Genomic DNA, 25,903 nt, shown 5'->3' with positions numbered 1-25,903 from the left:
AACAGTGGTTGGTACTTTAGAAGAATTAGAGGTGTTTTAGAGGGCGGGAGAATGAGGCAGGCGGAGAAGAAGAGGATTCATGTGTGAATGATAGGATAGGGCCAGAGAGCGAGAAGGGGGTTAGAGATGAAGAAGGTCACGAATGGAGAGCCTGAGGAACGTGGTGGAAACACACAGTTGGACCCACACTGACCTAGAACAGCCCTGTGGCCGGGGCCGGGCCGCATCAGTGCTTCTATGGAACGACCCCCCTCCCACCGCCCCCGCACCTGGAACCTGCTGCACATACAGCTTGTCCTGAAAATTGATGGCACACAGGTGCAGGTGCGTTAGCTCCATAAGGGGGGCCCTGGAAACACTGTGAAGAAAGTTACAGCACGGGGGGCGCTAAAAGTCTCACCGTTGCTAACCGGGGGATGTGGTCTCTCAGAAATTAAACAACTTCGGGAACTACATTTCTACAATTGTCTCTACTAGCCCACTTTGGACTGGACAGATTTTGGAGAGAATTGCCACAGAATTTAACCAGTTACAGTTTCATGCTGTTCAGAGCAAAGGCATGCCTCTTCTGGACAAAGTAAGACCGGTAAGTGTTGATTCAGATTTTCAGTTTGCTGTTTGCGAATTTCCTGGATGATTATGGTTTAACCCAGCATCGCCCCTGATAATTGCTGCTCTACAGGATTTTGAAGCTAGCTTTGAAGTTTTTCTTTCAGTTTCTGTTGCTTGGGACCCTGCTTCCAACGTGTCACGCTATGTAGATTTTGTGTAAAGACACAAGCATATTCTCCAAACTATACGAGTAAAATTAATTCTGAATTTCATGTATCTTGACACATTATATGATGTAGTCAGAGTTCATTTATCCAAAGCCCTTGACTGGGTTTAAATGCACCCTTGTCCGATTTACTCCGTGGCTTAAGAGGAAAATAACTTTTTGTCCTTCGGTAATTCTGTCTAAATTTTCCTTTGATGAAGGAAAGATTTACTTACAAAGAAATCGTGGGGAGAAGAGATTCGTTGTTACTCTCCAGGAAATGTTACTATATTAATCTTACATTATATTCTGGTAGAACAAGAGGTTCGCTTTATATATATATATATATATATATTTGAATTTTTAGAAACTGTTCTACCTGGAGCTTTCTTGACTTGTCTCTTTGTTCTTGCAGCGTATAGCTGGCATTACGGCCATGTTACAGCAGAGCCTGGAAGGCCTGCTGTTAGAAGGTCTTCAGACTTCCAATGTTGATATAATACGGCACTGCTTACGGACCTACGCCACAATTGACAAGACACGGGACGCAGAGGCATTAGTTGGTCAAGTACTGGTGAAACCATACATGGATGAGGTGTGTGCACCGCATGTTCGTCATGCAGCAAACACTCAAAGATCATCTGTTCTGACTTCCATTCTTCCCTGGGTGTGAGAGAGATAGATCAGGGATCTGTCTGTGAAGATTCTCCTAGGTGCTGCACTTCCAGTTGGAAGAAAGGGTCGGTCCCTTTTGGTTATCGTCAGCATGGCAGGAATCAGGCATGCGCTCTGGTATCTTCTAGTGATGCCAGAGCTCGGGGATCGTCTTAATTTCCTAGAGGTGAGGGTCTTGCCTAGGAAGAAGGTATGGATCAGAACATTTTCAGGTCAGTTTTAAGGTCTGTAAATTATATGTCAATGAAATTGCTGAAAAGCATGTTTACACTGCTGGGGTCGAATAGAACAGTTAGGCAGATGACCCCACTGTGGCGCACGTGCCTGCTGGAGGACCTGGAAGACAACCCTGTGAGCATGGAAAGTCTGTGAGGGGAGATGTCTTCACAGAATAGATTTGGCCTAAGTCTTGAAAACCGTGGAGGAGTTTGCCAGGCCAGGAAGGTGGGAGGGAGGGAATATTCAAAGATGAAGGGCTTTTGTGGGCAGGTTAGCAGGGTAGTACCTTAAACACGGAACTTGGTTGCGCATTGTCCTTGACCTTTGAGGATATAGGTAAATACAGGGAGTAAGTATATTCTGCCCCCGGGCAGCCAGAGTATAGGTTGCTCCGTATGGAGTTGCCAGCACTCCACAATTTCCGACTTAGAGAGTGTCAGTTTCATCTGGTTCAAGCTGATAGAAGTCATGAAGCCAGTCCTCGGTGTTTGAGGACTTTTCTTCCAGTCACCTGCCAGTGGGAGTGTTCTTTCTGTCCAGTAAGTACAAAGCTCCCCACCATGACTTCAGGATGAAAGGCTTCCAGTTTTAAAAAGGGACAGTGAATCCCACTGATGAAAGTGAAATTGAAGGATTAATTTCAGTAATCCTCTCAGCTTCATTAGGATTACTAAAAATAAATGATCTGTCAGTTCTTTGTGTGTATCCTATTATATTTCATAGCCATCTCTGGGGGGGGGGTGAAAAAGATTATGTTATTCTTTATCACTAAGTGAAAATATTTTAGTTACTAACTTATGCCTTTTTCATTGGACTGAATCAAATGTGCTAAATTAGGGAAGTACTTTTAAGTTTCAGTGGCATGTTAAATGAACTATGGCCACGTTTGTATTTTAAGTTTGTATGCTTGTCATTCACCTCCTGAAACTCAACCTTACCACAAAAAATAAAACACTAAAGCAAAATAAAATGTGTTTTCTTCCATCACTCTCTGTCTCAGCCCTTTCCCTAATCTGGAGATGGTAGATGACAAGGCCCAGGTGAAGACAATACAGAGCTGTTGTCTGGGGACACGGTGTTTTGCTTTCAAGCTCGGAAGGGAAGCAGATTGAGTGTGTGTGATATTCCAGCTTCAGGCCAGTCTCTGTCACCCAGCCTTTGTGTCCCCCCAGGGTCAGAACTGTGTCCCCTACTCCCAGGACCTAGATTTTAGTGCAGCTGTTAGGAAAGCATGTCAGGTGGGGAGGAGGAATGAGGACGCGTATTTGTAAGGTTTTCTTTATTTTTTTCTCTGTAGTGTACAATTCATACTTCTCCTTTAGGTGCTTTAAAAAAAAATGCTCTTCCTTCCAATAGGTGATTGTAGAGCACATCGTCGAGTCTCATCCGAACGGCCTTCAGAGCATGTATGATAAGCTCCTGGAGTTTGTTCCTCACCACTGCCGCCTTCTTCGAGAAGTCACGGGAGGGACCATCTCAAGGTGACGGAAACTGCTGTGCTTCCACCTCAGCTCCGTTTAGTGACCGCCCGTTAGCTCCTAGTAGAGCTGCTGATCATTGGCCATCTTGTCTGAACTGGGAATGTGGGCACTTTCCTGTTTGTTACCAGTGCCGTGAGGCGGGTGTCCTAGCTTGGGTTTACAGGGAAGGAAACGAATAGTGGGATGAATCTTGAAGGCTACATTTCTCGGACTCCAGAGCCTCTACTTTTCCCTTCTCTACATTTTCTCCTTCATCAGCTTCGAAATCAAGACTGGTTTCCTTCCATTGTTCTGATGTCATCATCTGTCTAGAAACACCAATTCCATTTAATTCAACAAGTTTTATACTGATTGTGATTAAAGTCATGTTCAGTTTTCCCTCCCTCTCTTATTTCCATGGCTGTTTCATGAATACCCCATTACCTTCAATCATCGCCAGTCCAGACCTTTGTCATCGTCTTTTGTCCAGGATAGCAGGCTCTCCCGACCTGGTCTCCCAGGCTCCACCTGTCCTTCTTCATTGCAACCCTTGGCTGTCCCATCTGCCCAGAACTGTGCTGCCTTCCTAAGTCTTTCGTGGCTTCTCATCGCTCATAGAGGAACGCCCAGTCTTCCTTGCGCAGCCTGTGAGGCCCTGATGCTCTGGTCCTCAGTGGTTCTCCACTGTAGAACTTTCTACTGTGGAGCTTTCCGCCATACCACTATGGTTCCCAGACAGACAGTAGCACTTGATCTTCCCTAACACACCTTGTACAGAAGATCCCTGACTTCACATTGGTTCAACTTATGGTTTTTTGACTTTTTACAATGGTGCAAAAGTGATATGCATTCAGTAAAAACCGTACTTCAAATTTTGCCTGTGGATCTTTCCCCAGGCTAGCAATCTGCAGTAGGATCCTCTCTTGTGATGCTGGGCCAGGGCAACGAGCGCAGCTCCCAGGCAGCCACGCAGTCACGAGGATCAGCAACCAACACACTCAAACCATCCTGTTTCTTGCTTTCAGTGCAGTGTTCAGTAAATTACATGAGATATCAGATACTTTATTGTGAAACAGGTTTTGTGTTAGATGATTTTGCCCAACTGTACAATACTGTAAGTGTTCTGAGCACATTTAAGGTAGGCTGGGCTGAGCTCTGATGTTCAGTTGGTTAAGTGTATCAAATGCATTTTCAGCTTATGAGATTTCCAACTTAACAATGGGTTTATTGGGTGTGCCTGGGTGGCTCAGTTGGTTAGGCGACTGTGTTAGGCTCAGGTCATGGTCCCGGAGTCCCAGGATCGAGTCCTGCATCGGGTTTCCTGATCGGTGGGGAGTCTGTTTCTCCCTCTGACCCTACCCCTTCTTGTGCTCTCTCTCTCTCTCAAATAAATAAATAAAATAAAATCTTTAAAAACAAAAAAACAGTGGGTTTATTGGGAGCTGTCGTAAGTCGAGGAACGTCTGTACTGTGTGCTTCTGTGTTTTCCCACATTGTCTCCTGCCTTTCCCATTCCCTTTGTCTTTCTGTTGACCTGTCACTCCACATGAAGCTCCAGCTCAGATACCACTCCTTTTTTTTTTTAGATTATTTATTTATTTATTAGAGTGAAAACATAGGCAGAGGGAGGGGCAGAGGGAAAAGCAGGGTCCTCACTGAGCAGGGAGCTCAATATGGGGCTCAGTCCCAGGACCCTGGGATCATGACCTGAGCCGAAGGCAGATGCTTAACCTACTGAGCCACCCAGGTGTGCCTGAGATACCACTTCTTTCAAGAGACCATCTTTTATCCTGATGTTCAGCATTAAGCACGTCCTCTGGATTCCAGGACACGTTGGCTTTTACCTCTGTTGAGGACTGATGTCCATAGGCTTAGCTCATGCTCCCCTTCTGCACTGTCCACACCTGGCGCAGCATCTTCAAGATAGCAACTACCCAGTGTCTGCAACAGGGAAGAATTAATCTATTTTCAGCGTTAGAAAGGCTAATGAGGTCCCTAACCTTTATGAAGTAAGCAAGCAATATATTTGGTCTTAAATTTTTGTTCTTTGGAAAGAAAAATCTGAGGAAATAAATATGCCACCTGACATATTGAAATACCCTATTTCTACTACATGATTTTAGAGAAAGCCTGGTTTTGCCACTTGCATTTAGTAATCATGAAGATTTTGTGGATTTGGATTTTACGTAAGAATTTAGAAGTCATGATGTAGGGACACCTGGGTGGTTGTTGGTTGAGCATCTGCCTTCTGCTCAGGTCGTGATCTCAGGGTCCTGGGATCAAGTCCTGTGTCGGGCTCCATGCTCAGCGGGGAGTCTGCTGCTCCCTCTGCCCTCTGCCCCGACCCCTGGCTTGTGCTCTCTTGCTCTCAAATAAAATCTTAAAAAAAAAAAGTCATGATGTAAAATTAAAGAAGCCACAGTTAGGAAATAGCCAGTCATTAGATTTGACAGGGCTAGTCTTGGTCCTGAAATGTCAGGTTTCAAAGCTTTGCAAGTTCTTCCATAGTTTTCAGTGTGGCAGAATTCACGTAGAAGCCTCAGAAATTTGGGGAATCTGTTTTTTTTTAATTTAAAGATTTTATTTATTTATGTTAGAGAGAGGGGAGAGAGAGAGAACCAGAACATGAGCGGAGGGAGGGGCAGAGGGAGAGGGAGAAGCAGACTCCCCGCTGAGCAGGGAGCCCGATGCAGGGTTTGATCCCAGGACCCCAGTACCATGACCTGAACCAAAGTCAGATGCTTAACTGACGGAGCCACCCAGGGGCCCCATTGAGGAATCTAAATTGTACCTCGTCATTTGCCTTAAGCACCCCGATTATGCCGCCCCTGACCGCCCCTTGCTCTAGCTCCTGCCTTCAGGTTTCCACACGCTCGGCTCGGTGCTTCCCTTGTCCATTCTTTTCTTTTTCCCTGTGTCGCGTCTATATGTGCCCTTTATAATCTGGCACCAGCGGCATGCAGAATTTATCTTCCGAAGAATAAGGATTCACATTTGCCATCTGTTTCAACTGTTAATCTTGAGGATGTAAATTTTCTCTTTGGGGCTTTAAGTAGATATTTAACTTGGGGGATGAGGAGATCTTGTCATTTAATATTGCTTATACTCTGTGCATCTGTAGTTTTAAAATCCTTAATGTTACTCTTTCCTTCTCTAGATACCTTAATAGAGCTAGTTCTTAGTATGAGGGAAAGTAGATATACTACCGCGAAGCGTGGTACCAGGTATGTGGGAAGTAGGCATCTTCTTTGCCTTCCCCAGCCCTCCTCCAACCCACCGGTGATTTCTTATCAATACTGAACTATAGTTAAGATTATTTGATATCCCTTTCTGGAAGTGAAGCATAGCTTCCTTGATAACTTGTTTTTCCTGAAAATTTTTGCTAAGCAGGAAAATTATGAAAGTGTTTTTCTGTTTATTTTCAATACCAGCATAGTAAATCCCAATTTGCTATCAGAGCTTAGCTACAAAACTCCCAGTTTTTCTAAAATAAGAACATATACTGAATTGCTGACCATTGTTAAAGAAAATTATCTTAAAATAGAGCATATTAAGCAATATACAGCAATCAGAGTGGGTAGTCATCAAGGTGGTATTTGCTTCGAAGATATTTATGTGTCTTTAAGTTCAGTAGAAACTTAAGGAATCTGCCTTATTTATGTATGTAAGCCTTACTAACACAGCACTTACTGTATGCTAGGCCCCAGCCTAAATGCTTTATAGATATTAACCCATATGATGATCCTATGATCCGTATCCTTTCATGTCCATCTAAAGATGAAGACAACAAAACATAGAGGTTAAAGGGCCCACGATTTGAACCCAGGCACTCTGGCTCCCAAGTGGATGCTTCATCCCAGCGTTGCTTCTCGTCGAAGTCTGTGACTAGAAATCCAGAGTCCAGCCTTTTGCTAAAAAATGCAAAATAAAGCATGGACACACAAAAAAACATTAATGTGACAAGTTTTTTGTGTCAGGATTTGTGATCAAGATTTTACATGGAACAGTCTCCTAGAATTTTAGAACTGAAGGTGATCTTGGAGATAGCTTCATCTTCACAAAGCTATTAGTAATTGGTAAATTAGCATAATTTACAACGCTTTAGGGCTTAGCAGTATTAAGATTGAACACAAAGATTGCTTTTCTTGTGTTATTAGACTACTTCTTTTCCAAGATAGAGTGTAAATATGGTGGCCTAATTAGGGGAGGAATCGTGCCAAAGCAATTTGACACCAGCTTGTTCTCCTATGTGATAAATAGAAGAGTTAGGGTACAGAGGATGTACTGGCTTCCAGGTGAGACTGGAATCAAGGAGTAAAATAGAAGTGTGGGGCTATAAACCAGCTAATTGACAAAGAGAGTTTTTTGTAAAGGTCGAAATAAGTTTTAGGCTGAGGAACTTCTAGTAAAAACACCACAATAGAATTTTGCCCTTTGTAAATCGAAGAGCACGGTGTATCTGACTGAGATTTTGCTCTTGTCCTACAGTGAAAAAGGCAATACTGTTCCTGGATATGATTTTTTGGTGAACTCTGTCTGGCCAGAGATAGTACGAGGATTAGAAGAAAAATTGCCTTCTCTTTTTAATCCTGGGAATCCTGATGCATTTCACGAGGTACCTTTTCCTCCATCATCGTGATTCTTGAAGATATTAACCAGAGGCTTGAGACTAATCATGTTTTCTGCACAGTCTTGGTTCTGTGGTTTTTTTGAAAAAAATAAAAATTTGAGTTCATGAGTGAGCATTTACTTAAAAATTACTTCCTTCAAGTAATAGTTTCTGATACTTTGGGGAATAAATATTTTAATTTGAGAACGTGTAGTAAAATCCAGTCTAAACACCGTTGTGACGAGATACGTATGTTATTTTCTCACTTTTAAAAAAAGATCCTAAAGACCATTAAAAAACAGTCTCCTTGCAGTTGTTTTCCATGAAAAATTAGGTTTGCAGATCTGTAGTGAATAATTTTTAAGGAAAACAAAAGGTATTGATTGGATTGTAAAATCCTTACTAATTTTTAAAGTGTAGAGAGGCAGATAGTAAGTGTGGTGAACCTGGGGTCTTTTGGACTTCAAAAACAGGTGAGACAACACATTTGGAGCTTTATTATTCCAGAAATACCATTTACCTCTTCTCCTGACTCATTGTGTGATGTTAACAGTATGTTGAACAATATGATCACTTGGTGTCACTCTCAGTAAATTGTGCGACAGTGATTTTTATGATTTTAAAAAATAGGGCTTTTAAAAATAGGTACTGTAAGCAGAATGAAATAGCGGTCTTAGGCATGAACCATTTAAGACCCTTTACGTTTTGCTGTGCTCGAGAGAATTACTGATCACATTAGGCTCAGGAGATGTTTCAGCTCAGAAATGACATTTTCTCATAGCACTTTGATTTTAGAATTCTAAACCAGTACTTAATGTTGGTGGGTTTATCTCGAGCAAGCATAGCATCTGTCAGTTTCTTTCAAAATATGCATTCAGCTTTCAGCATTGCTGTGACATGCTTCTTGTGAAGAGAGAAAAAAATTTTTGTATTTGATTCTTTAAGTCTGTGACTAGAAATCCAGAGTCCAGCCTTTTGCTAAAAAATGCAAAATAAAGCATGGACACACAAAAAAACATTAATGTGACAAGTTTTTTTGTGTCAGGGTTTGTGATCAAGATTTTACGTGGAACAGTCCTAGAATTTTAGAACTGAAGGTGATCAGTGTATGCTAAAGGATTTAGCATCCCATCATGTGCAGAGGTAGAATACGTTTTATCCCAAAAGTGTGAATAATACTTTTGTCTCAACTCCACACGCCTAGCGCACACTCGGGATTCTGTAAGTGTTGCTCAGACCAATTGAAAGAAATTAAAAACGTGTAGTATTGAGTGCACTACAATTCTGGCCTAAGCACAGACTTCAGCATATTTAGGTGAATGGTTTGGTGAGCCAGAATTGAGCCCCTGTTAATTAAGAAGTATATGGAAGGTCCACACAGGTTCTCCTTAGAGCCTGGGCACTTGGGGCTTAGAGTACCCACAAGGGAATGCGCATTTCACAGTATCTGTGGTTTTGCTCTACTCAATGACCACGGTTCTGGGTCCTCTATTAGCTTTGTCTTTGGGTAAATTCTCTCTGAGCCTAAAGAAACGTTATCCTTAAAATACTAGCAGTAATTACCTGGTAGGGTAGTTTTGTGGGCGAAATTAAATAGTACAGTTTTTTAAGCACAGTGCACAGGTGATGAATACTGAGTAAGTTTCAGCCGCTGCTCTTCATGGTGGTGTGAGCCCCGCTCCCCCGCCCGGTCAGCTCTCGTGCAGTTCTGTCCGTAGAAATGATGTGATTGCTTACCTGGTTTGATTCTTTCCTTTTAAAAATGTTCTACTTCTTCTGGAGCAGCAGTGAAAATGATACCACTTTAATCTACAGTCTCTTCTTCTAGTTCCAAGGGACTAGGTTAGGGATGCCCTAGACTATGAGACAGCTGTTGTTTACGGAGCACGGGGTTTCCAGGCGGGCTTGTCACGTAAGACCTTGAGCAGGTCACCGAACCACTTCGGGCATGACCTGATCTTCAAGTCAGGACCTAGGAAGGACAATCTCTTCAGGTCCCTGTCAGCTCTGGAAATGGAGTCAAAGTGTTCACCTTCTTTATCTTGATTATAGCTTTCCCTGTATGTTCCCTTCTCTGGTTAGTTTGCTTACAGTGAAAATTCCACCTGTTTGTTCTTACTTTAGAAATACACCATAAGTATGGATTTTGTGAGAGCATTTGAACGGCAATGTGGATCACAGGCCAGTGTGAGAAGATTAAGAGCACATCCTGCCTATCACAGCTTCAATAATAAGTGGAATTTACCTGTTTATTTTCAAATAAGGTCAGTGATTTATTTCCTCCCCCCACCCCCAGTCTTCTGAAGTGGAATTTGAATACCAGTTCAGGGTGTTGCTCTACTTAACAGCCCTTTCTTTGAAATCATTGTACTGTTCCTTGGGAAGCAGAATCTAAAATGGAAACGTGCAAGAAGTGTCTTGATTGCCAAAGTTCTGGCCTGCACGACAGAAAAATAATTTCGTAATTAGAGGGCTGAGAACACCAGCCTCGGACTGAGGTGGACGTCGGGCCCAGGTCCATCCCCCCTGCCCCCCCAGCTCCACACACATGACTAGTATGTCCTCCTCCGTCACACACAGGCAGACGGGAGGGGCTCTGGAGCAGCACACTCTTTCCCTTTTCCCCTTCTCATCACCTGCCTCTGTCAAACAGCTGACCCGGCCCACACCTGTTGTTGGCTTCTCTGGACAGTTCCTTCCCCCAGAGAGTGGGGAGAAGCGCAGCCTTAAGTATGCTTTATATCTGGTTCCATCAATCAGTTTATGAGAATCCTAATTATATTTTGGCTTTTCTTTATAATCTTTGATATTTGTTCTCTCTGTTCTGGAAAATGGTGACGCTTCTAACATGTCATGATGATAGCATGTATGTAAATAAGTGCTTCTATAAACTATTTGGGGAAATTTGGGATAAACTCTTAGCAACGTATGTTCTGCTAGAAAAATAGATGAGATCAGGCATTTTAGCAGAGTTTCTTGAATGAAGTCATGGTAAGTTCCTTCATAGAATGACATTAACTGGAGTGTTTTAGATAGAATGGTCTGTAAAGAGTCATAGGCTTTTTGTTTAAATTGCTTTCATTATGATGCAGTCCTTTTCCCTAGAGTTCTGAGGGAAAATCACAGGGAAATATATTAAGGATTCGGTACCTTGATTATAATTGCTTGCTGTGATTGAGAATGTGTATAATCATCTTCTGATAATGAAATCACAGTTATCGGAACGTTAGGGAGATGCCTTTTCTCATCTACACTGTGTTTTATGCTTAATTTGCCAAGGTCACATTACTACGTAGCTTGTCTCTGAGTAGGAAATTAAGGATTTGTTCATCTAAGGTATTCATGGACCACACTGGAAGTAGTTGTTACAGGATAATCAAGATCAAGCCAGGGTAAGAAGCCCTTTTGATTCAGGGGCAGAATTTAAAATAGTGCAGCATTATGTCACAGTAGAAGAGCACAGTAGAGAAGAGATGTCTGCATTGTACCATTTCTTCTGTAGGCCGTGTTTTAAGTTAGATTGCTTTAGACGCCCAGTACATCACATCACATCGTCCTGGCTACGGCCTCCAAACTCTCTTTCTGGTAGTTCCCCCAGATCCCATGACCCCACACGTGTCGCTCTGGCACTGTCACCCCACCTCCTGGAGATCCGGGGGCTGTTTCGGCTGAGCTCGGGGCAGATCCAGGCCGGGCCCCACAGCAACAGCACAGCCTGCCTTCAGTTGGTTCTCACGGGGCTGGCAACTGAGCTGAAACTACATTGAAAGTCAGCCAGTTCCGTAAAAGATTTTGTACCTTCACCAGATTTTAACATTAAGCATTCAAAGGGATTGGTTAACTTTTCTTTGTAAACTGTCTTACTTAAAACTTGTGAAATTTTTAAAAATGACGTTTGAGTTATGAAGTGTGGAGCTTGTATTCGATATGTTTGTTTTTCCATTTTAAAAATAAATTCAAGTAATACTTTGTAGGACTGTTCTGTTGATTTTTACCAGGTATCGAATTGTTTACTCTGAGGGATGACAGAAAGTTCCACAAACATGACTAGGGTCAGAGTTGTATTGTTCTCTGATTCACTTCAGGGTCACTTAAAGGAAGCTAAAAGCCAGTGGGGTGGTATGCTTTGACATGTTTATAGGGAGAAATATTCATATTGCACTCTTGGGAACAGGTTTATGCTCCTGGTCTGACTATAGGCCTGCATCCCCATCATCTTAGGAAAAAAGGTAGCACTCCCAGCCAGCACCTTCTGGGAGCACACTTGTACCCCCATACTGTTCCTGATCCCCTGCTGGATCTTGCATTTCACTCGTTCTTAAAGGTGTATTGCAAAGTAGCTTTAGGACTTAGTTTCTCATAGGAAGAAAATAAATGAAAATACCCAAATCGTGTCAAATTGTCATGAGCCAGTGGCTACCTAGAAACTGGTGTTAGCCCCTTAAATGCCAGAGGCGAAGTTGTAGATCCTTTTTAATTGAAATCTTTCTAGAACATTACATACTCCCAGAACGTTCACGGTATATACTGTATTTGGTACATGCTGAACACAGTGTATCTCCTCCTTAATGATGTGGAGTCTCTACAGCATTGACACAGTTTCCCTTTGCGCTCAAGTGTGCATGTACACAAAGTAGAGATGTGTAGAGATGCGGCCTGCAACATTTCTGATCCTGCTGAGCAGAGGGGGTGTCTCATTGCTGCATCGATTTTATATAAGCACTTTTTGGATGCTTGCAGACCTGTAGCATGCATGGAGGAATATGTCCAGAGACCCTCCCCAAACCCAAATTTAAGAATTTAGAAACGTTTTATTTGGGGTTTGCCCTTGTTACAATCATCCTGGTAAGAGCAGAATGGCATCACAGGTCCACGTGCTACCTACAGCACGGCTTCTCAAGTTTCACCAAAGTCACCTCCCACTTTTTGCTGTTTTGCAAAAAGAACTGTAACCTGTGCCTTCAATCCTGGAAGTTAGCTGCCCAGCAAAACTGCACGAGGGGCTGGTGCTGGGCTCCTGGCTGGGGAGGCACAAGTCTGTCAAGTGACCTGGGCAGTTGTACTTTCACGGGTCTTCCGACTTGGTCGCACAGGCAAAGGGCTGTTTGAAGGCAGCGAGATGCCAGGGGTCCTGCTGCGTTTGGTTCTGGGACCTTCTCACGTGTGCATTCTCGTTGTTAGCATGAGTGTACACATAATTTTGTGTCCTCTGTCTTTTCTTACTACTAAATTATATTTGCTCTTATTGCTGTGTAGCTTCAAGCCGACTTCTTTCCATACCACGTTCTAGAATGAATGTGCCACATGTTATGCAACCATTTCCTTACTCGGGGCCGTGGAGCTGGCTTCTGGGTTTTCCCAGCCATACTCAGTGCCGGGTTAGCTCTCAGGCCTTTTCCCCATCAGAGCTTACTCTGTATTTTGTATAGATTTTGGAAAAAGTGATGTGAGGGGCCTGAGGCTGAGACCTGGGGCCGGTGTGCTCTCCCCGCTGCAGAGCACTCCTTCCCCCTTCTCTTCACTGGGCACAGGGTCACACCGCCCCCTTTAGCTGCCATTCTCGGGCTCGCCTCCTGGGCTCCCTTCTCTGACCCCACCTTTCTGCCTGTCACATGTTCCCCGCTCCGTGCCTCTCATCGGCAGCTCGGGGAGACGAGCCTTCTGCAGGCTTCCCTGGGCAGTGGGAGCAAGGGTTCCTTCCGCTAGCCTCCAGGAAGCTGCAGGAACTGGCCAGCTCCAGCGGTGCAGGGCGGCCTCAGGGTCTTTGGCTCTTGGCCGTGTCACACTCATGGAGGGCACAGCTGCTGGCTCTCCGTCGATGTGCTGTTCTTTTCACCCTTCAGTTTCCTTCAGCTCCGTCTCTGAACTGCTTTTAAAAAGCACACGTGTACTATAAACAAACCAAACCGCCCAGTTAGGTGAATCAGTCCTGAGCATGTGTCAGAGTTGATTGCTGTAAGGGAACTGGCAGGTGACAGGAGCGTGCTGGGAAAGGTACGACGGGGGCGGGGGGAGGTACACAGCCAGGAACCAGAGTGCTACCTGAGCAGCTAGTTCAAAAAATACACACTTTACTGTCACAAAGTCCTAAACATGTGCCCGCATCAGTTATTAAAACAGGAGTCGGGGATAGGAGGTCGCGGTGGCCGGCGGGCCAGCTGAGACGCAGGAGAACTGACCGGAAGCAGGGCAGGCGCCGCAGAGCATGAGTGGCCGGCCGTCGTCGTGCTAACTGGCTACCTGCAGTGGCTTTTCTCAAGCTTGCAAACAAAGATACAGAATACAGCCTCCCTGTTCCTTAGTTTGGGGACACTTATTCTGCTGTGATAGCACGAATGGAGACGGAGTGGAGATACCCACAGTCTCGTGGCCGCCAGGGGACGGCACCAGGACAGGCAGGTGGGACTTGCCGGGCGTGGCTTCTTGATGGCGGCTTAATGGGCAGTTTGTTTAGTTTGAAAAACTCCCAATCAGATGCAAATAACAGAGAAACCCTCCATAATAGCGCCTGAATCAAGAGAAATGTATTCCTTGTTCAGTTAAAAAAAAATGTTTGGGAGAATAGGCATTCCAGGGCTGGTTGGGCATTGCTAAGAGCGTCAGACTGAGGGACAAGCCGGTGGATGAAGTCCCTGGTCCTCAGGAAGGAGAGAGAACAGGTGGGGAAGGGCATCTAGCAGCTGCATAAACCCTAACCTGTGCTCTTGTTTTTGTCTCAGATTCAGAGAAATCGCAGGATCCTTAGAAGCAGCACTTACAGATGTACTGGAGGATGCTCCAGGTAACTTCCTGAAAGTGATCAATGGCAGGATGTCACTCACTGAGTGACTGAAGCTCAGCCAGTCACCTAGACCGTCCCATTCTGAGGGTACTTGCACCTTGTCCTGTCATACAGTAGGTTAGACCTTAAAGACCTAATAATGCAACCTCTCTTTTATTTTAAAGAGGCTAAAAGAAATCAGATTTTTTTGTTTATAGAGCTTCTTTCTTTGTAGACGTGGTAAAAATAATGGGATGTTGTTGCAGCAGTAAAAAAGAAAGAAATCTTACCATTTGCAAGGACCTGGATGGACCTAGAGAGTATTACGCTAAGTGATTTCAGTCAGTCAGAGAAAGACAGATACCATATGATTTCACTCATGTGGAATTTAAGAAACAAAACAGGCGAGCAAAGGGAACAAAAGAGACAAACCGAGAAAGACTCTTAACCGTAGACAGCAAACTGATGGTCACAGAGGGGAGTGGGGAAGAGGGAAATCGGTGATGGGGATTAAGAGTACACTTACCATGATGAGCACTGAGTAATGTACAGAGTTGTTGAATCACTGTATTGTACTCCTGAAACAAGTACAACCCTACGTTAACTACACTGGAATTAAAATAAAAAAATTTTTTTAAATATTTTATTTATTTATTTGTCAGAGAGAGGGACAGAGTGAGCACAAGCAGGGGGAGAGGCAGAGAGAGAGGGCGAAGCAGGCTCCCTGCTGAGCAAGGAGCCCGACTTGGGACTCAATCCCAGGACCCCAGGATCTTGACCTGAGCTGAAGGCAGATTCTTAACCCACTGAGCCACCCAGGCGTCCCTAAAATAAAATTCAAAACAACAACAAAACAACAACAACAACAACAACAAAAAACGCTTTAAGAATATAGGAAACAGACCTTATTTTTGTTTCTGAATATAACATGGCAAGGGGATTAGCCCCTGGTGATCAGCTCTTTGTGTAGCAAACTGGCTTCCATCTGCTTTCATCCCAGGCAGAGGTAAAGCATCAGGATGGCCCTTCCCGCCTGGGGGATGATTCACAGCTGGGGTTCCTGCCCCAGGCCTCCAGAGCCCTTGGCCTCCATCCTGGGATAGTGAGCCGGTGACAGTGGTTGGTGGGTTCCAGGCATGCTTGCTTTCCTCAACAGCCTCATTAATCTCGTGTCATGTAGTCATTCCTGGTGGCCACTCACATACTGTACAGCTGTTTCTGTAGCCACATAGATCTCTAGGCTGCCCGGTGAGACTTCTGCTCGTTTCTGGGTGGCTAAGTCAGCATGGACGGCGCGGTTTTAGCCTCAAAGTTGGTCTTCACCTGTCTTTGCCAAACATGGTCATATGTAATTGACTCCCTGTATATAAATAGTGTGTTCAGGTAGAGGAACAGAAGAGCAGACAAATGAAACAGGACAAATTCAAAACCAAAGTCGAAACCCTCGCAAGTGTCCGCCACTCCCTGCTTGCGTTTATTGATGTGGTATAAAATACCTATTAACAGATGATTTCTGAATGCTGTCTGTGTTTAATAATTATCAAACACCTGGGAGGGGGAATTGTGTAAAATTAGAAAACGCATTGCTGTGGAAGATGTGGTAGCATGGCTGGATTATGGCCACTTTCTTCACTCTTGAATTACACGTCGAAAATATTGGAATTGAGCCTTGAGTTGCCTGCGATTCTCTCCGTGTCCGTTTCCTCTTCCAGCTGGCAGTTCGTTTTGCCTCTTGGCTTCTCACAGGACGTGGGGCAGCCTGCAGAGGTGCTGGTCAGACGAGATGTTCTCGCCGGTGCTGGTGCATCGTCTGTGGAGGCTCACGCTGCAGGTCCTGGCTCGGTACTCCGTGTTCGTCGGCGAGGTGAGGGCTGGCCGCGCCGTTCCTCTGGAATCAAGCTGTCGGGAATGCCCGACACCCGGCGCTAAACGTGCTGAAATTTTACAAGGCCCTGTTGTCACGAGAGGTTAATCTGGAGGACGACAGTAGGCGCATTTCTCCAGTTCGTAGCCAGTGGTGGTTTCCCTTTCCCTCTTTGCCTTTACGGCTGTCTACAGTCCCATACTCAGCACTTCGTCTTGTGGGAAAGCGAGCTCGTTTTCTCTCCTCAAAGCCAGAATCTTTGAGGTGCCTCCAAATTAAAACAAAGGTGCTCATTTTTATGAAAAGGCATAGAAATAAAAATACACGCATTTTAATCGTATTTGGAAGTTTAAAAAACTCATGCGATCGTCGAGATTAAAAGGTAGGAAAATTAATTAACCTTTCTTTCATTTCAAAATATCCTACTCTTGTCCTTGTCAGGTAGTTGAATATATTGAATATCTACATGCCTACGGAGATTTATTAGGTATTGTGCATAAAGCGTTCGTACAGCTCAGTGCTGAGCTCGCAGGCAGGCCCCACACCAGCATCTCGGTCTCAGAGAGGCCCTGCCTCCTGGACAGTCTCAGGTGACAGACAGACATGCAGCTGGTTCATTGTGTGTGACGAGTATGAAAAGCGGCGTAGGCGTGTGTTGGCTCTCAGAGGGACAACACGAAGAAGCCTCATGTATGGGAAGGAATACAGTCCTAGCTGGAGTAGAAGATGAGCATGTCGTCGTGTTGCTGAGTGTTCTAATGGAAGGAGTGCAGGCTTTAGTCAGAATCAAACTGAGGTTCTGCCACTTTTCTGTTTTCTGACCTTGGGAAAATTAGCCCTAGGAGTCCCAAATTCTTCATCTGTAAAATGGGAAAACAGCTTCTATATGTGGTTGTGAGGAATAAAGAGATATTTATTGACCAACAAATTGTTGACAAAAATGTCTGGCAGATGCTGGGAGCTCAGTGGAAGCTAGTTTTCTTTTTCCCTTTTGCCTTCCTTTGCTCAGAAGGGTCTTAGCAGACCACCGTGCCCATCAAGCTCTTTCTGAAGACCACTGTGCAGTTGGTTCTGGCATTGGTGAGATTTCTTCAGTTAGGTCTGAGTTGGCTGCCTGATGCATTCTTACCAGCCAGTAATTCTTACGTCTCTAATAAATTATTTTGCCTTGAACATTCATTATTCCATTTTTTTCTTGATGCCAGGGTACTTCTCTCTGGTTTTTCCCTTGTAACAATACATGATGCAAGTAACACTTTTCATTTGTATTATTTGAAGCATAATGAGGCTTAGATTTTGATTTTTTTAATCCTTACTAATTATAATGATAAAGTTACCAAGCACACTTGGTAAATGATTTACCTAATAGAGTTAATGAATTTTTTTTTAAATTGTGATGTTCCAGAAATTCATTTTCGTTCAATTTAGGGGCCTATTTTATTTTTGCCAGTTACTTTTTATCACCGGAAGTTAGACACAGGTTTAAGGAGGATAAATATATGTGGGACTGTAGCTTGACTTTGTTTCTCCTTGTTGTGCTTCCATTGGTAGTAGTGAATACTTTGTAGATCGCTATCACTTTAGGTGAGTTCTTGACCCACAAAAACAAAAGCTCGGAGATACTGCTCGTGGAAAAATAATCATTGAAATGGTTTTTCAGCTTTTACTCAGGCCCATCTCTAATGAAAGTGCCAAGGATATTAAAAAGCCTTTGGTAACTGGTAGCAAAGACCCTTCAGTTACCCAAGGAAATGGTGAAGACCAAGGAAGTGCCCCTTCGGAAACAAAGCCTGTGGTCTCCATTTCCAGTACGCAACTTGTATATGTGGTCGCAGACCTGGACAAGCTTCAGGAGCAGGTAGGCCTGTGTCCCGGGAGAATCCCAGGTGCTCGCTTCAGTGTCGCACAGAAAGCAGTGTGTACAAAGATCTGATGCCATTTGGCCTCGTGGGGCTTAGAATCATGGGGCCCAAGGGTACCTCAAGGGAACGTGTTCATCTGCCCTCCGAGGTGTCTCTCCAACATCCCCCGCTACAGGTGGGCTCTCTTCCTCCTTGCTTACCAGTCGGGTCACGAACTGTGTGAACCTGGGGCCTCTGCCTCCTTTCCAGTGGCACTGTCACAAGCCCCGAGCGAGCCACGCTCCACGGTTTGCTAGCTCTGCGTACTCCGTGCAGCGTGATCGCTAACGGGTTGCAGCTTGATTGTCTCCACCCCGCTTGACCACATACTTCGTCAGCCGTACTTTGAAAGTGCTCAACTGTTAAAACTTCTCCCTCTGTTTTTCCTGGATAGGGGTCCACGTTTGGGGCCTTTCTCATTAATTAAGAGAGCTTTGTGGGCCGAATTTGTGGTTGAATGCTCTGGGACATAATTCTGCTTTCCTGCCATATAAATATTATGGTGCTTGAACAAATATATGTTTTGAGCAAAAACATGGTCTTCACTGTAAGCTTGTTTTGGTAATGGTTCGCATATTCCCTGGGCCTGTTAATAGCCGTGCACTTGCTGTTGCCCGGGTTGTTGGCTCCTGTTACTGTGAAAGCGTTAGGAGTTTTACTTTCTTCTGATGAAAATGACAGAAAGTTCTGAGTTTAGTTTCATCATTCATTAACAGTATTTTAGAGTTTATAGATGCAAATAGAATTGCCTCTTCCTTTGATTTATAAAAAGTAACTGAATATATAAAGTGCATATTTATTTCAGCTTCCAGAACTCTTGGAAACAATCAAGCCAAAACTTGAAATGATTGGCTTTAAGAATTTTTCTTCTGTCTCAGGTAAAAATGAGTCTTTAGACTCAGCAAATCTTTGGGTAAGAAATAATTTAAAATAAAACTTTAGAGACTGTAGGATATATTTACCCTTTTCTTCTTTAGTTGTAAATCCTTGGTTGTTTATATATTCTGTTCTGAGATTTTAACTTCTCTGAATGAGATATTTTGTTTAATTCTAATGATTTGATTTGATTTATTGTCGTACACTCTAAATACTATGACACTGTCTAAATTAAGATTCACATTTGGGCCTGAGTAAGTGGTTACATTCAATCTTTATGTCTCAACAGCAGCCCTGGAGGACTCCCAGACGTCTCTGGCAGCCTGTGTTCCTGCTTTGAGTAACAGGATCATCCAAGACTTAAGTGAGTCTTGCTTCAGTTACCTGAAAAGTGCCCTGGAGGTCCCTAGGCTTTACCGAAGAACCAATAAGGTCAGCACCACTCACTGAAAAAAATTTTGAGGTGGGGAAATATATAGTAGGAAAGCCACTGAGGGAGGGAGTGGTTGAGCAAGACCCAGAGAGAGGTTCCCAGGGATAACCTGAGGCAGACCTAATCGGCCTCATCCAAAGAATCTTTATTTGTGAGAAGGGGACCCCACGGGTGGATGGTTCTGTCAGCTGCTTTGGGAATTGGACTCAGACAGTGTAGACATGTCTGGATTCCTTTGGCCTTAAGGAAAGATAATTGTTTCAAAAGAAAGCATTTTAATAAAATATCTTTAACTCCTATACTCTTTTGGTCTTTGTATCTTATATTTGAAAAAAATTGAATTTGCCTTGTTCCCTTCATATTGTCCTAGCAAGTACCTGCTTTCTCCTGTTCTTTAACTTGCTAAAAAGCTGCATGAAGAATATGGAAAGCATTTATGAGATGGAAAAGCGTGCACGCACACTGGTGCTCAAAGTCGAATTCTCCTGTTGTCACACTTCAGAGAATGGCGATTTGGGGGCTTCGTTTTGACCAGTGGTTTAGTTTCCCCTCCTGAACTCTTATTTTCAGGCATTTATATGCTCGTTTCCTTCTTGCTACGTGTCACTTAATTTTCCATCGAATTTTCTTTTTTCACAATTGTAGAGTTGGATGTTAGGCAGTTTACTACTAAAGTTATTTTCAAGAACTATGAAGATTTCCTAAGACGTTGTGCTGTTCTGGAGTGTCCCTGGAGCTCCTGCACACGCCCCTGGTTTAGGGCAGCCTCTGTGTGTGCGAAGCGCGGGCGTCTTGTCCCGTTTGTGCCCCCCTTCCCGTCCGACTTGGCATTCTGGAGGCGGTGAGGGCTGAACTGAGCTGGAGCAAATCTCCTTTGTGGTTATTCTTCTCCTTTTAAAATCTGGGGTGTGCGATAGGATTGCTGCTTCCAGCAAGAGTACTTTGTCTCCTGATTTTCTCTTTCTGGTCTGACCTGAAACTCCCACTTCAAAGTGGGAGAGAGAGACCTATTTTATATTCCCAAATACATTAATTTTCTTTTAGTAAGCTACCAACTTTCCCTGTCTGTTCAATACGATGTTAATATATTTACCAGGTGCTTGTGGGTCAGATACTCTCATTTGTTCTTCTATAAAGTGAATGCCAGTGTCCTTGTTTGCAGATGAAGAAACTAAAACTAAGGAAAGCCAAATCACTCACCCTAGATCCTTGCTTCTCGGTCTGTCGACCTGCAGCATTAGCATCACCTGGTGGGAGCTCGTGAGAAATGCACAGTCTAGAACACAGCTCTCCTCCAACCCCCGTCCGCCCGGGTGCATACTTCAGTGCTTGTTCTTTTCTCTCTCTGTCTCTGGCTCTAAACATGATTTTCCCTTGCTTTACTCCACTTGACCCCCTCCTGTTCTCCAGGTGTCTTTCTGTAGACAACATTAGCGCTTTTGGGGAGGGAGGGAATCTGTACGTGTCTCAAAACCAGTACATCAGTGGCATCTCTTTGAAGTTTGAGTAACTTACTCTGTTCTTTTCTGTTTATTTCTTTTAACCCCCACCGTCATTATTCCAGGAAGTGCCAACAACAGCCTCCTCTTATGTGGACAGTGCTCTGAAGCCATTTTACCAACTTCAGAGTGGGCACAAGGATAAGCTCAAACCGGCAATAATTCAGCAGTGGCTAGAAGGCGCACTTTCTGAGAGCACTCATAAGTAAGTACCTGAGAAGTAGGCTATTCCAGGCGTTCTCAGAAAAGCCCTGAGTCAGAGACCACTGAGGCCACCGGAGGGTTGCATGTGGACAAGGTGGTGAGCCCGTCAAATCAGTGTGTCGCTGGACGAGTCGGGCGTAGGCACTCAGCCCTTCCATCTGTGTTGATGGTTGAGCTGTGGTCATTGCACTTGCCCTGCACCCAGAGCACGTCGGGCCGCCTGCCTCCACCTAGACCGCTTCCCGGCTTCCCCAGGGCTCACACTGGTCCTGCACCTCCCTGGGCACACCCGGGCTTTGCTGTCCGTGATGTGCCTCCTGCAGGCCTCTTTCTGCAAGTCCAGGCTTACTTTTTCTTGGAAGATCCTTTCTCTCCTCAGTTGTGACCGAAATGGCTCTGATCACACCACGTAATCAAAGGCTTCTACTGGTGAGGCCACTGCAGTCTAGAGGAGAAAACATACATTCTGAAGTAGCATTACAACGGATAAATGTTCCATGTCTAAAACCCTGCAGCCCTTGAAAATATAAGGAGGTCTTCAACATCCCTCTGGTTCAGTGTCTCCTTGTTTCTCATTTAATCAACTCTTGCCCAAATGCCAGCATTGAGTTATGTCAAAAGTATCTTATTCAATTTTATTATTGAATTTTGTTTAATTATTTTGCAATAGTATTTGATTTATTTCAGTTGCTTCTGAATTAAGTGACATTTGTGGGTTAATTTAGAACATTAACAATGAGTTACAATATTGCTTTTGTGGGCAAATACATTCCAAGTGCCAAGTAACCAGTTTGTAAACAAAGTTTTGAAATGCAACTCATTTATAATTTGCAAATTTTATTGAGAATATTGAGAAGGTAGTTAGTTTTATTTAAAAATTTAAATACTTCCATTCTTTAAAAGATGAACTGTTCCTAGAACTGACTATAAATAAATCTGTTACTTGCACTTGGGGAATGAGCTCCAGATGCTCACCCTTCAGGTAGGAAAGGCCATTTGGCTCACAGTTTCCTCTTAGTGTTCGGGAGTAAAATTGTACACAAAGTCCACGTACATATTTCTTCAGTTCTGAGGGAATGCAGTGCTAGAGAGTCAAGACCCGCCCTTTGGGGGCTCCTGGGTGGCTCAGTCAGTTAAGTACCTGCCTTCGGCTCAGGTCGTGATCCCCAGGTCCTGGATCGAGTCCCACATCGGGCTCCCTGCTCAGCGGGAAGCCTGCTTCTCCCTCTGCCCCTCCCCCTGCTTGTGCTCGCTCTGTCAGAAATAAATTAAAAAAAAAAAAACTTACTTATTTTCAGTCTTAAGAAACATTGATATAATTACCGTGGCTTTTTTTTTTTTTTTTTTTTTTAATTGGGAACGAATTTTTGTCTTAAAAGTCTCTTGTTTTGGTCTACAAAGCCAGTTCATCTGTTTGGGGATATACACAAACACCTCGGTCTCACCAGTGAGTGTGTCTCATGCCCCAGGTATTACGAAACCGTGTCAGACGTTCTGAGCTCGGTGAGGAAAATGGAGGAGAGCCTGAAAAGGCTGAAGCAAGCCAGGAAAAGCAGTCCTGCCAACCCCGTCGGTCCCAGTGGCGGCGGCATGAGCGATGATGACAAAATCAGGCTGCAGTTGGCCTTGGATGTGGAGTACTTGGGAGAGCAGGTAAGCCCTGAGCCATCATCAGCCTGGTGCATCTGACGAGAGTTCTGCGGGCCCAGCAGTCTCTTGGTGGCTCACCTGAGCCCACGTGTGCTGCTGAGGGGGCGGGGGCTGGAAGAGTGGGTCAGGGCCCCAGAATACCCGAAGGAAAAGGAGGTGCATAACCAAATACTAAAAATTGACAGCTGAGGTCCGACGACCTCTGCTTGGCTCAGGGGCGCTCGTGTTCACGAGGCCCACTCGAGTGTGAGCTCACAGATGGAGATGGTGTCCTGTTTGTCCGCTGCCTGGAAAGTGCCCAAGACGTAATCGGGTGGTTAGAATAACTAGAAAAGCGTCAGCCCATGGATTTCTCGGTGTGGCCCTCGAGAAATCGTCTGAGCCTGACTTCTTTGCTTCCCTGGCTGAGTTTTCTGTTTTCCATCAAACACAGGTTTTAGAGTCACAGCGGATGGATGGGTATTACTGAACATAATGTCACTGAGGAGGCAGATACGGATTCTGTGCAAGGCCTCTGTTCACACTGCGGTCACTTGCTCAAGGATCGTGAAACTCCTCGTCCTTGAGAAGCTGGCTTTCTAAACTGTTTAGGTTCGCTGTATAGCACAGGTCCTCCAGGGAGGTCTTTTGCTAGAGGAAAAGAAGTGAGATCCTGCAGTCTCCGTCAGGAGATGCTTGGCTTTCCAGCTCACTGAGGACGTGTGCATATCAGGGTCATCACTGGAGATCCACATTTTGCTGCTTTGAGGCGAATTTAGAGATATATTCTGGCAGAAGCCCATTGCCCTGTTTCTTTATTTCACAAGAGAAACTTAGAGTCTTTTTATAAGCAAGACTGTTATAGCAAAATGAAGAACAAAGAAGCCAAAGAAAGAAGGAGGGGGGTAGCAGCATGGGGACGAATAGAAATGGCACTGTCCCCAGAATGAGCGGCAGCGTGCCAGCAGATGCAACATACTTGGTGTAGATTTGTCCAGATTTTCCTGTGCGTGTGTGTGTGGTGTTTCTTGCTGTTGTTAGCGAGAGCAGGGACACGGTATGCTATGACTCGATTACCACAGTAATCCACGGTGCTCACTCTGCCACAGTGTCTGCAGTTCATCAGGTTCTGCGAAAAGGTTGTTGGTGGCGTGTGAAGAAATGAAGAGCTCAGGCCAATGCTTTTTTGAAAACTTTCCACTTAAAAAGTAGTCCACTTTATTCTTCTTTTTGTGTGAGTTTTCTTTTGCAGTCCACAAAAGAGGCTCTTACGCTGGTAAGAGCCTGGTGTGACGGACTGAGATAAATGAACATTCCGGCTCCTTAGAATGCTAAATGTTTAATCCCCAAAAGTGAAGCTTGACCATGAGTCAGACCTTTGCTGTGAAGGGAAAAATTCTCTGCCAGTCTTTGGGGAGCACCCTTTTTCTGGGTTCATAGAGGCTGGGGGTGGATATTCTGAGTATCCTTTATAAGGGTCTTTTGTTCGCATTCAGCTGAAACCGAGGGGCCTTTATTCGCTCTTGTGGCCTTTGCAGATACAAAAGATGGGCCTGGCAACAAAGGACATAAAGAGCTTCCCTGCCCTCGCAGAGCTGGTCGCCGCCGCCAAGGACCAGGCAACAGCAGAACAGCCCTGAGCATCTTGGAAGAGCCCGCGGCGGGGAGGAGAGTTGGACGTCGAGCCCGAGGGGAAGAAAGTGGCTCTGTCCTCTTTCCAAGTCTCCGTGTTCCAGAAGTGCTTCCGCCGTGTCTCCAGCAACACGCCAATGCAGTTTCTCTCTGCCCACTTGGGTCCCCTGTCACCCAGAACAGAACACAGAAGCCTTTTTCCGTTGTACGGAAGATCGTTTTTAAGACACTTGAAACTTTCTACTATAGTTTACAGAGCAAATTATTTTATTTTTATTGTAAATCTTAGCGTGGAAGAGCCGGTTTCTACAATATGATGAGAGTAAATAGAGATGTGTGGCTACGGAAAGTAGGCCCCCCTGGCCCCACAGTGGGAAGCGCGCGCCCGCAGGGGTGACCACGCCAGAGGGCTCGCCTTCCCCTACCGGGGCCGTGGCCATGACCGTGCGCAGGGGACGCTCTGAGAGAGGCGGGGGCGGGGGGGTGCTCCTCCGTTCTCCCACTGGGTGTTCAGCGAGAGTGCTTCTGGTCACAGCATCGCTCCCGGCGGAGCTGGAACCAGGAGGCAAGACGTATTTCCCGAATAAAAGACGTGTCTGCCAAAAGCACATGCGGTTTTTATTTGTGGCTCGAGCGCAGGTTAAGTGGTGTTCCTCCCCTGTGCTCTGTGGGGCGTGTGTCCTCAAGGGCACCTGCCTCCCCAGCGCTCAGAGGCGGGGCCTGCCCGTGGAGATCTCCTGCAGGGGTGGGGAGTGACAAGGCCGCGGGGCCGGGAGGGAGAGGCTGCAGGGGTGTCCGGAAGAGGTAGGACCACCCCGCAAAGGTGGGCGCGCTTCTCCCTCTAGCTCGAGATTCGTTGCCATCTCAGCATCTCCTTTGTTCAAAGGTTGGCCCCAGGGAGAGAAAGGAAGAGGGTAAGAGGCAATTAATTAAGAAAGCAGGTCTGCGAGCTAGCTGGAACTTTTTTGTCTTTAGTGCAGTGATGAGGCAGAGCTTGAGAAGTAGGGGGCATGAGAGGAACCCCAGTAAAAGCGGCAGGACCAGCAGCGAGGGCAGCCGGAGCTCCAGGCCGCGCGTCCCCCAGCGCTCGCAGCCCTGTGGCTCCCCCTGTGTGCGGGGCCTGCGTCTGCGCGTGCTGGCCTTAGCCGTGAGCGCCCACCCTGCCCTGGCTGGAGCGGGCTCTGAGCGGGCGGGATAGGGAGAGCGGTCGGACACAGCCCGGTGGGTGAGAGAGCAGAGGGGCCTTGGCATCAGGGTGGGGCCTCGCACGGCCGCGGGAGCTGGCTTAGCTGTCTACACGGGCCGCTGCCTCTCTGCACCGCGCTGGGCCCGCAGGCCACGGGGCGGTCGGGAAGGCAAGCTGGATGGGGAGTGAGAGAGAGCAA

The 25,903-nt window shown here is 45.3% G+C and overlaps 1 protein-coding gene across 3 annotated transcripts in view; it reads left to right on the top strand.

The window, feature by feature from the left end:
- The window catches only part of COG2 (component of oligomeric golgi complex 2), a 63,585-nt gene extending 38,459 nt beyond the window's left edge, over window positions 1-25,126 (top strand). Inside the window, exons 1-14 of one of the 3 annotated variants that reach the window (XM_073879064.1) lie at window positions 19-324; window positions 431-586; window positions 1,173-1,352; window positions 3,008-3,132; window positions 7,600-7,726; window positions 9,845-9,984; window positions 14,440-14,501; window positions 16,193-16,344; window positions 18,005-18,202; window positions 19,051-19,123; window positions 19,411-19,553; window positions 21,119-21,258; window positions 22,727-22,910; window positions 24,425-25,126. In XM_073879064.1, coding sequence (XP_073735165.1) covers window positions 238-324; window positions 431-586; window positions 1,173-1,352; window positions 3,008-3,132; window positions 7,600-7,726; window positions 9,845-9,984; window positions 14,440-14,501; window positions 16,193-16,344; window positions 18,005-18,202; window positions 19,051-19,123; window positions 19,411-19,553; window positions 21,119-21,258; window positions 22,727-22,910; window positions 24,425-24,526 — 1,869 coding nt within the window. In that variant the 5' untranslated portion in view covers window positions 19-237 and the 3' untranslated portion in view covers window positions 24,527-25,126. Of the gene's footprint in view, window positions 1-18; window positions 325-430; window positions 587-1,172; window positions 1,353-3,007; window positions 3,133-7,599; window positions 7,727-9,844; window positions 9,985-14,439; window positions 14,502-16,192; window positions 16,345-18,004; window positions 18,203-19,050; window positions 19,124-19,410; window positions 19,554-21,118; window positions 21,259-22,726; window positions 22,911-24,424 lie in introns of those variants that run through there. The other 2 variants (XM_025850820.2, XM_025850819.2) reach the window with 2 other exon arrangements.
- Window positions 25,127-25,903: the final 777 nt, after the last annotated feature.

Source organism: Callorhinus ursinus, unplaced genomic scaffold, assembly GCF_003265705.2.
Source record: "Callorhinus ursinus isolate GAN/ISIS: 27379988/994484 unplaced genomic scaffold, GSC_fseal_2.0 scaffold32, whole genome shotgun sequence".
Classification (NCBI taxonomy): Eukaryota; Metazoa; Chordata; class Mammalia; order Carnivora; family Otariidae; genus Callorhinus; species Callorhinus ursinus.
The sequence above is the reverse complement of the archived record's forward strand: the minus strand, read 5'-3'. Positions and strand labels throughout refer to the sequence as shown.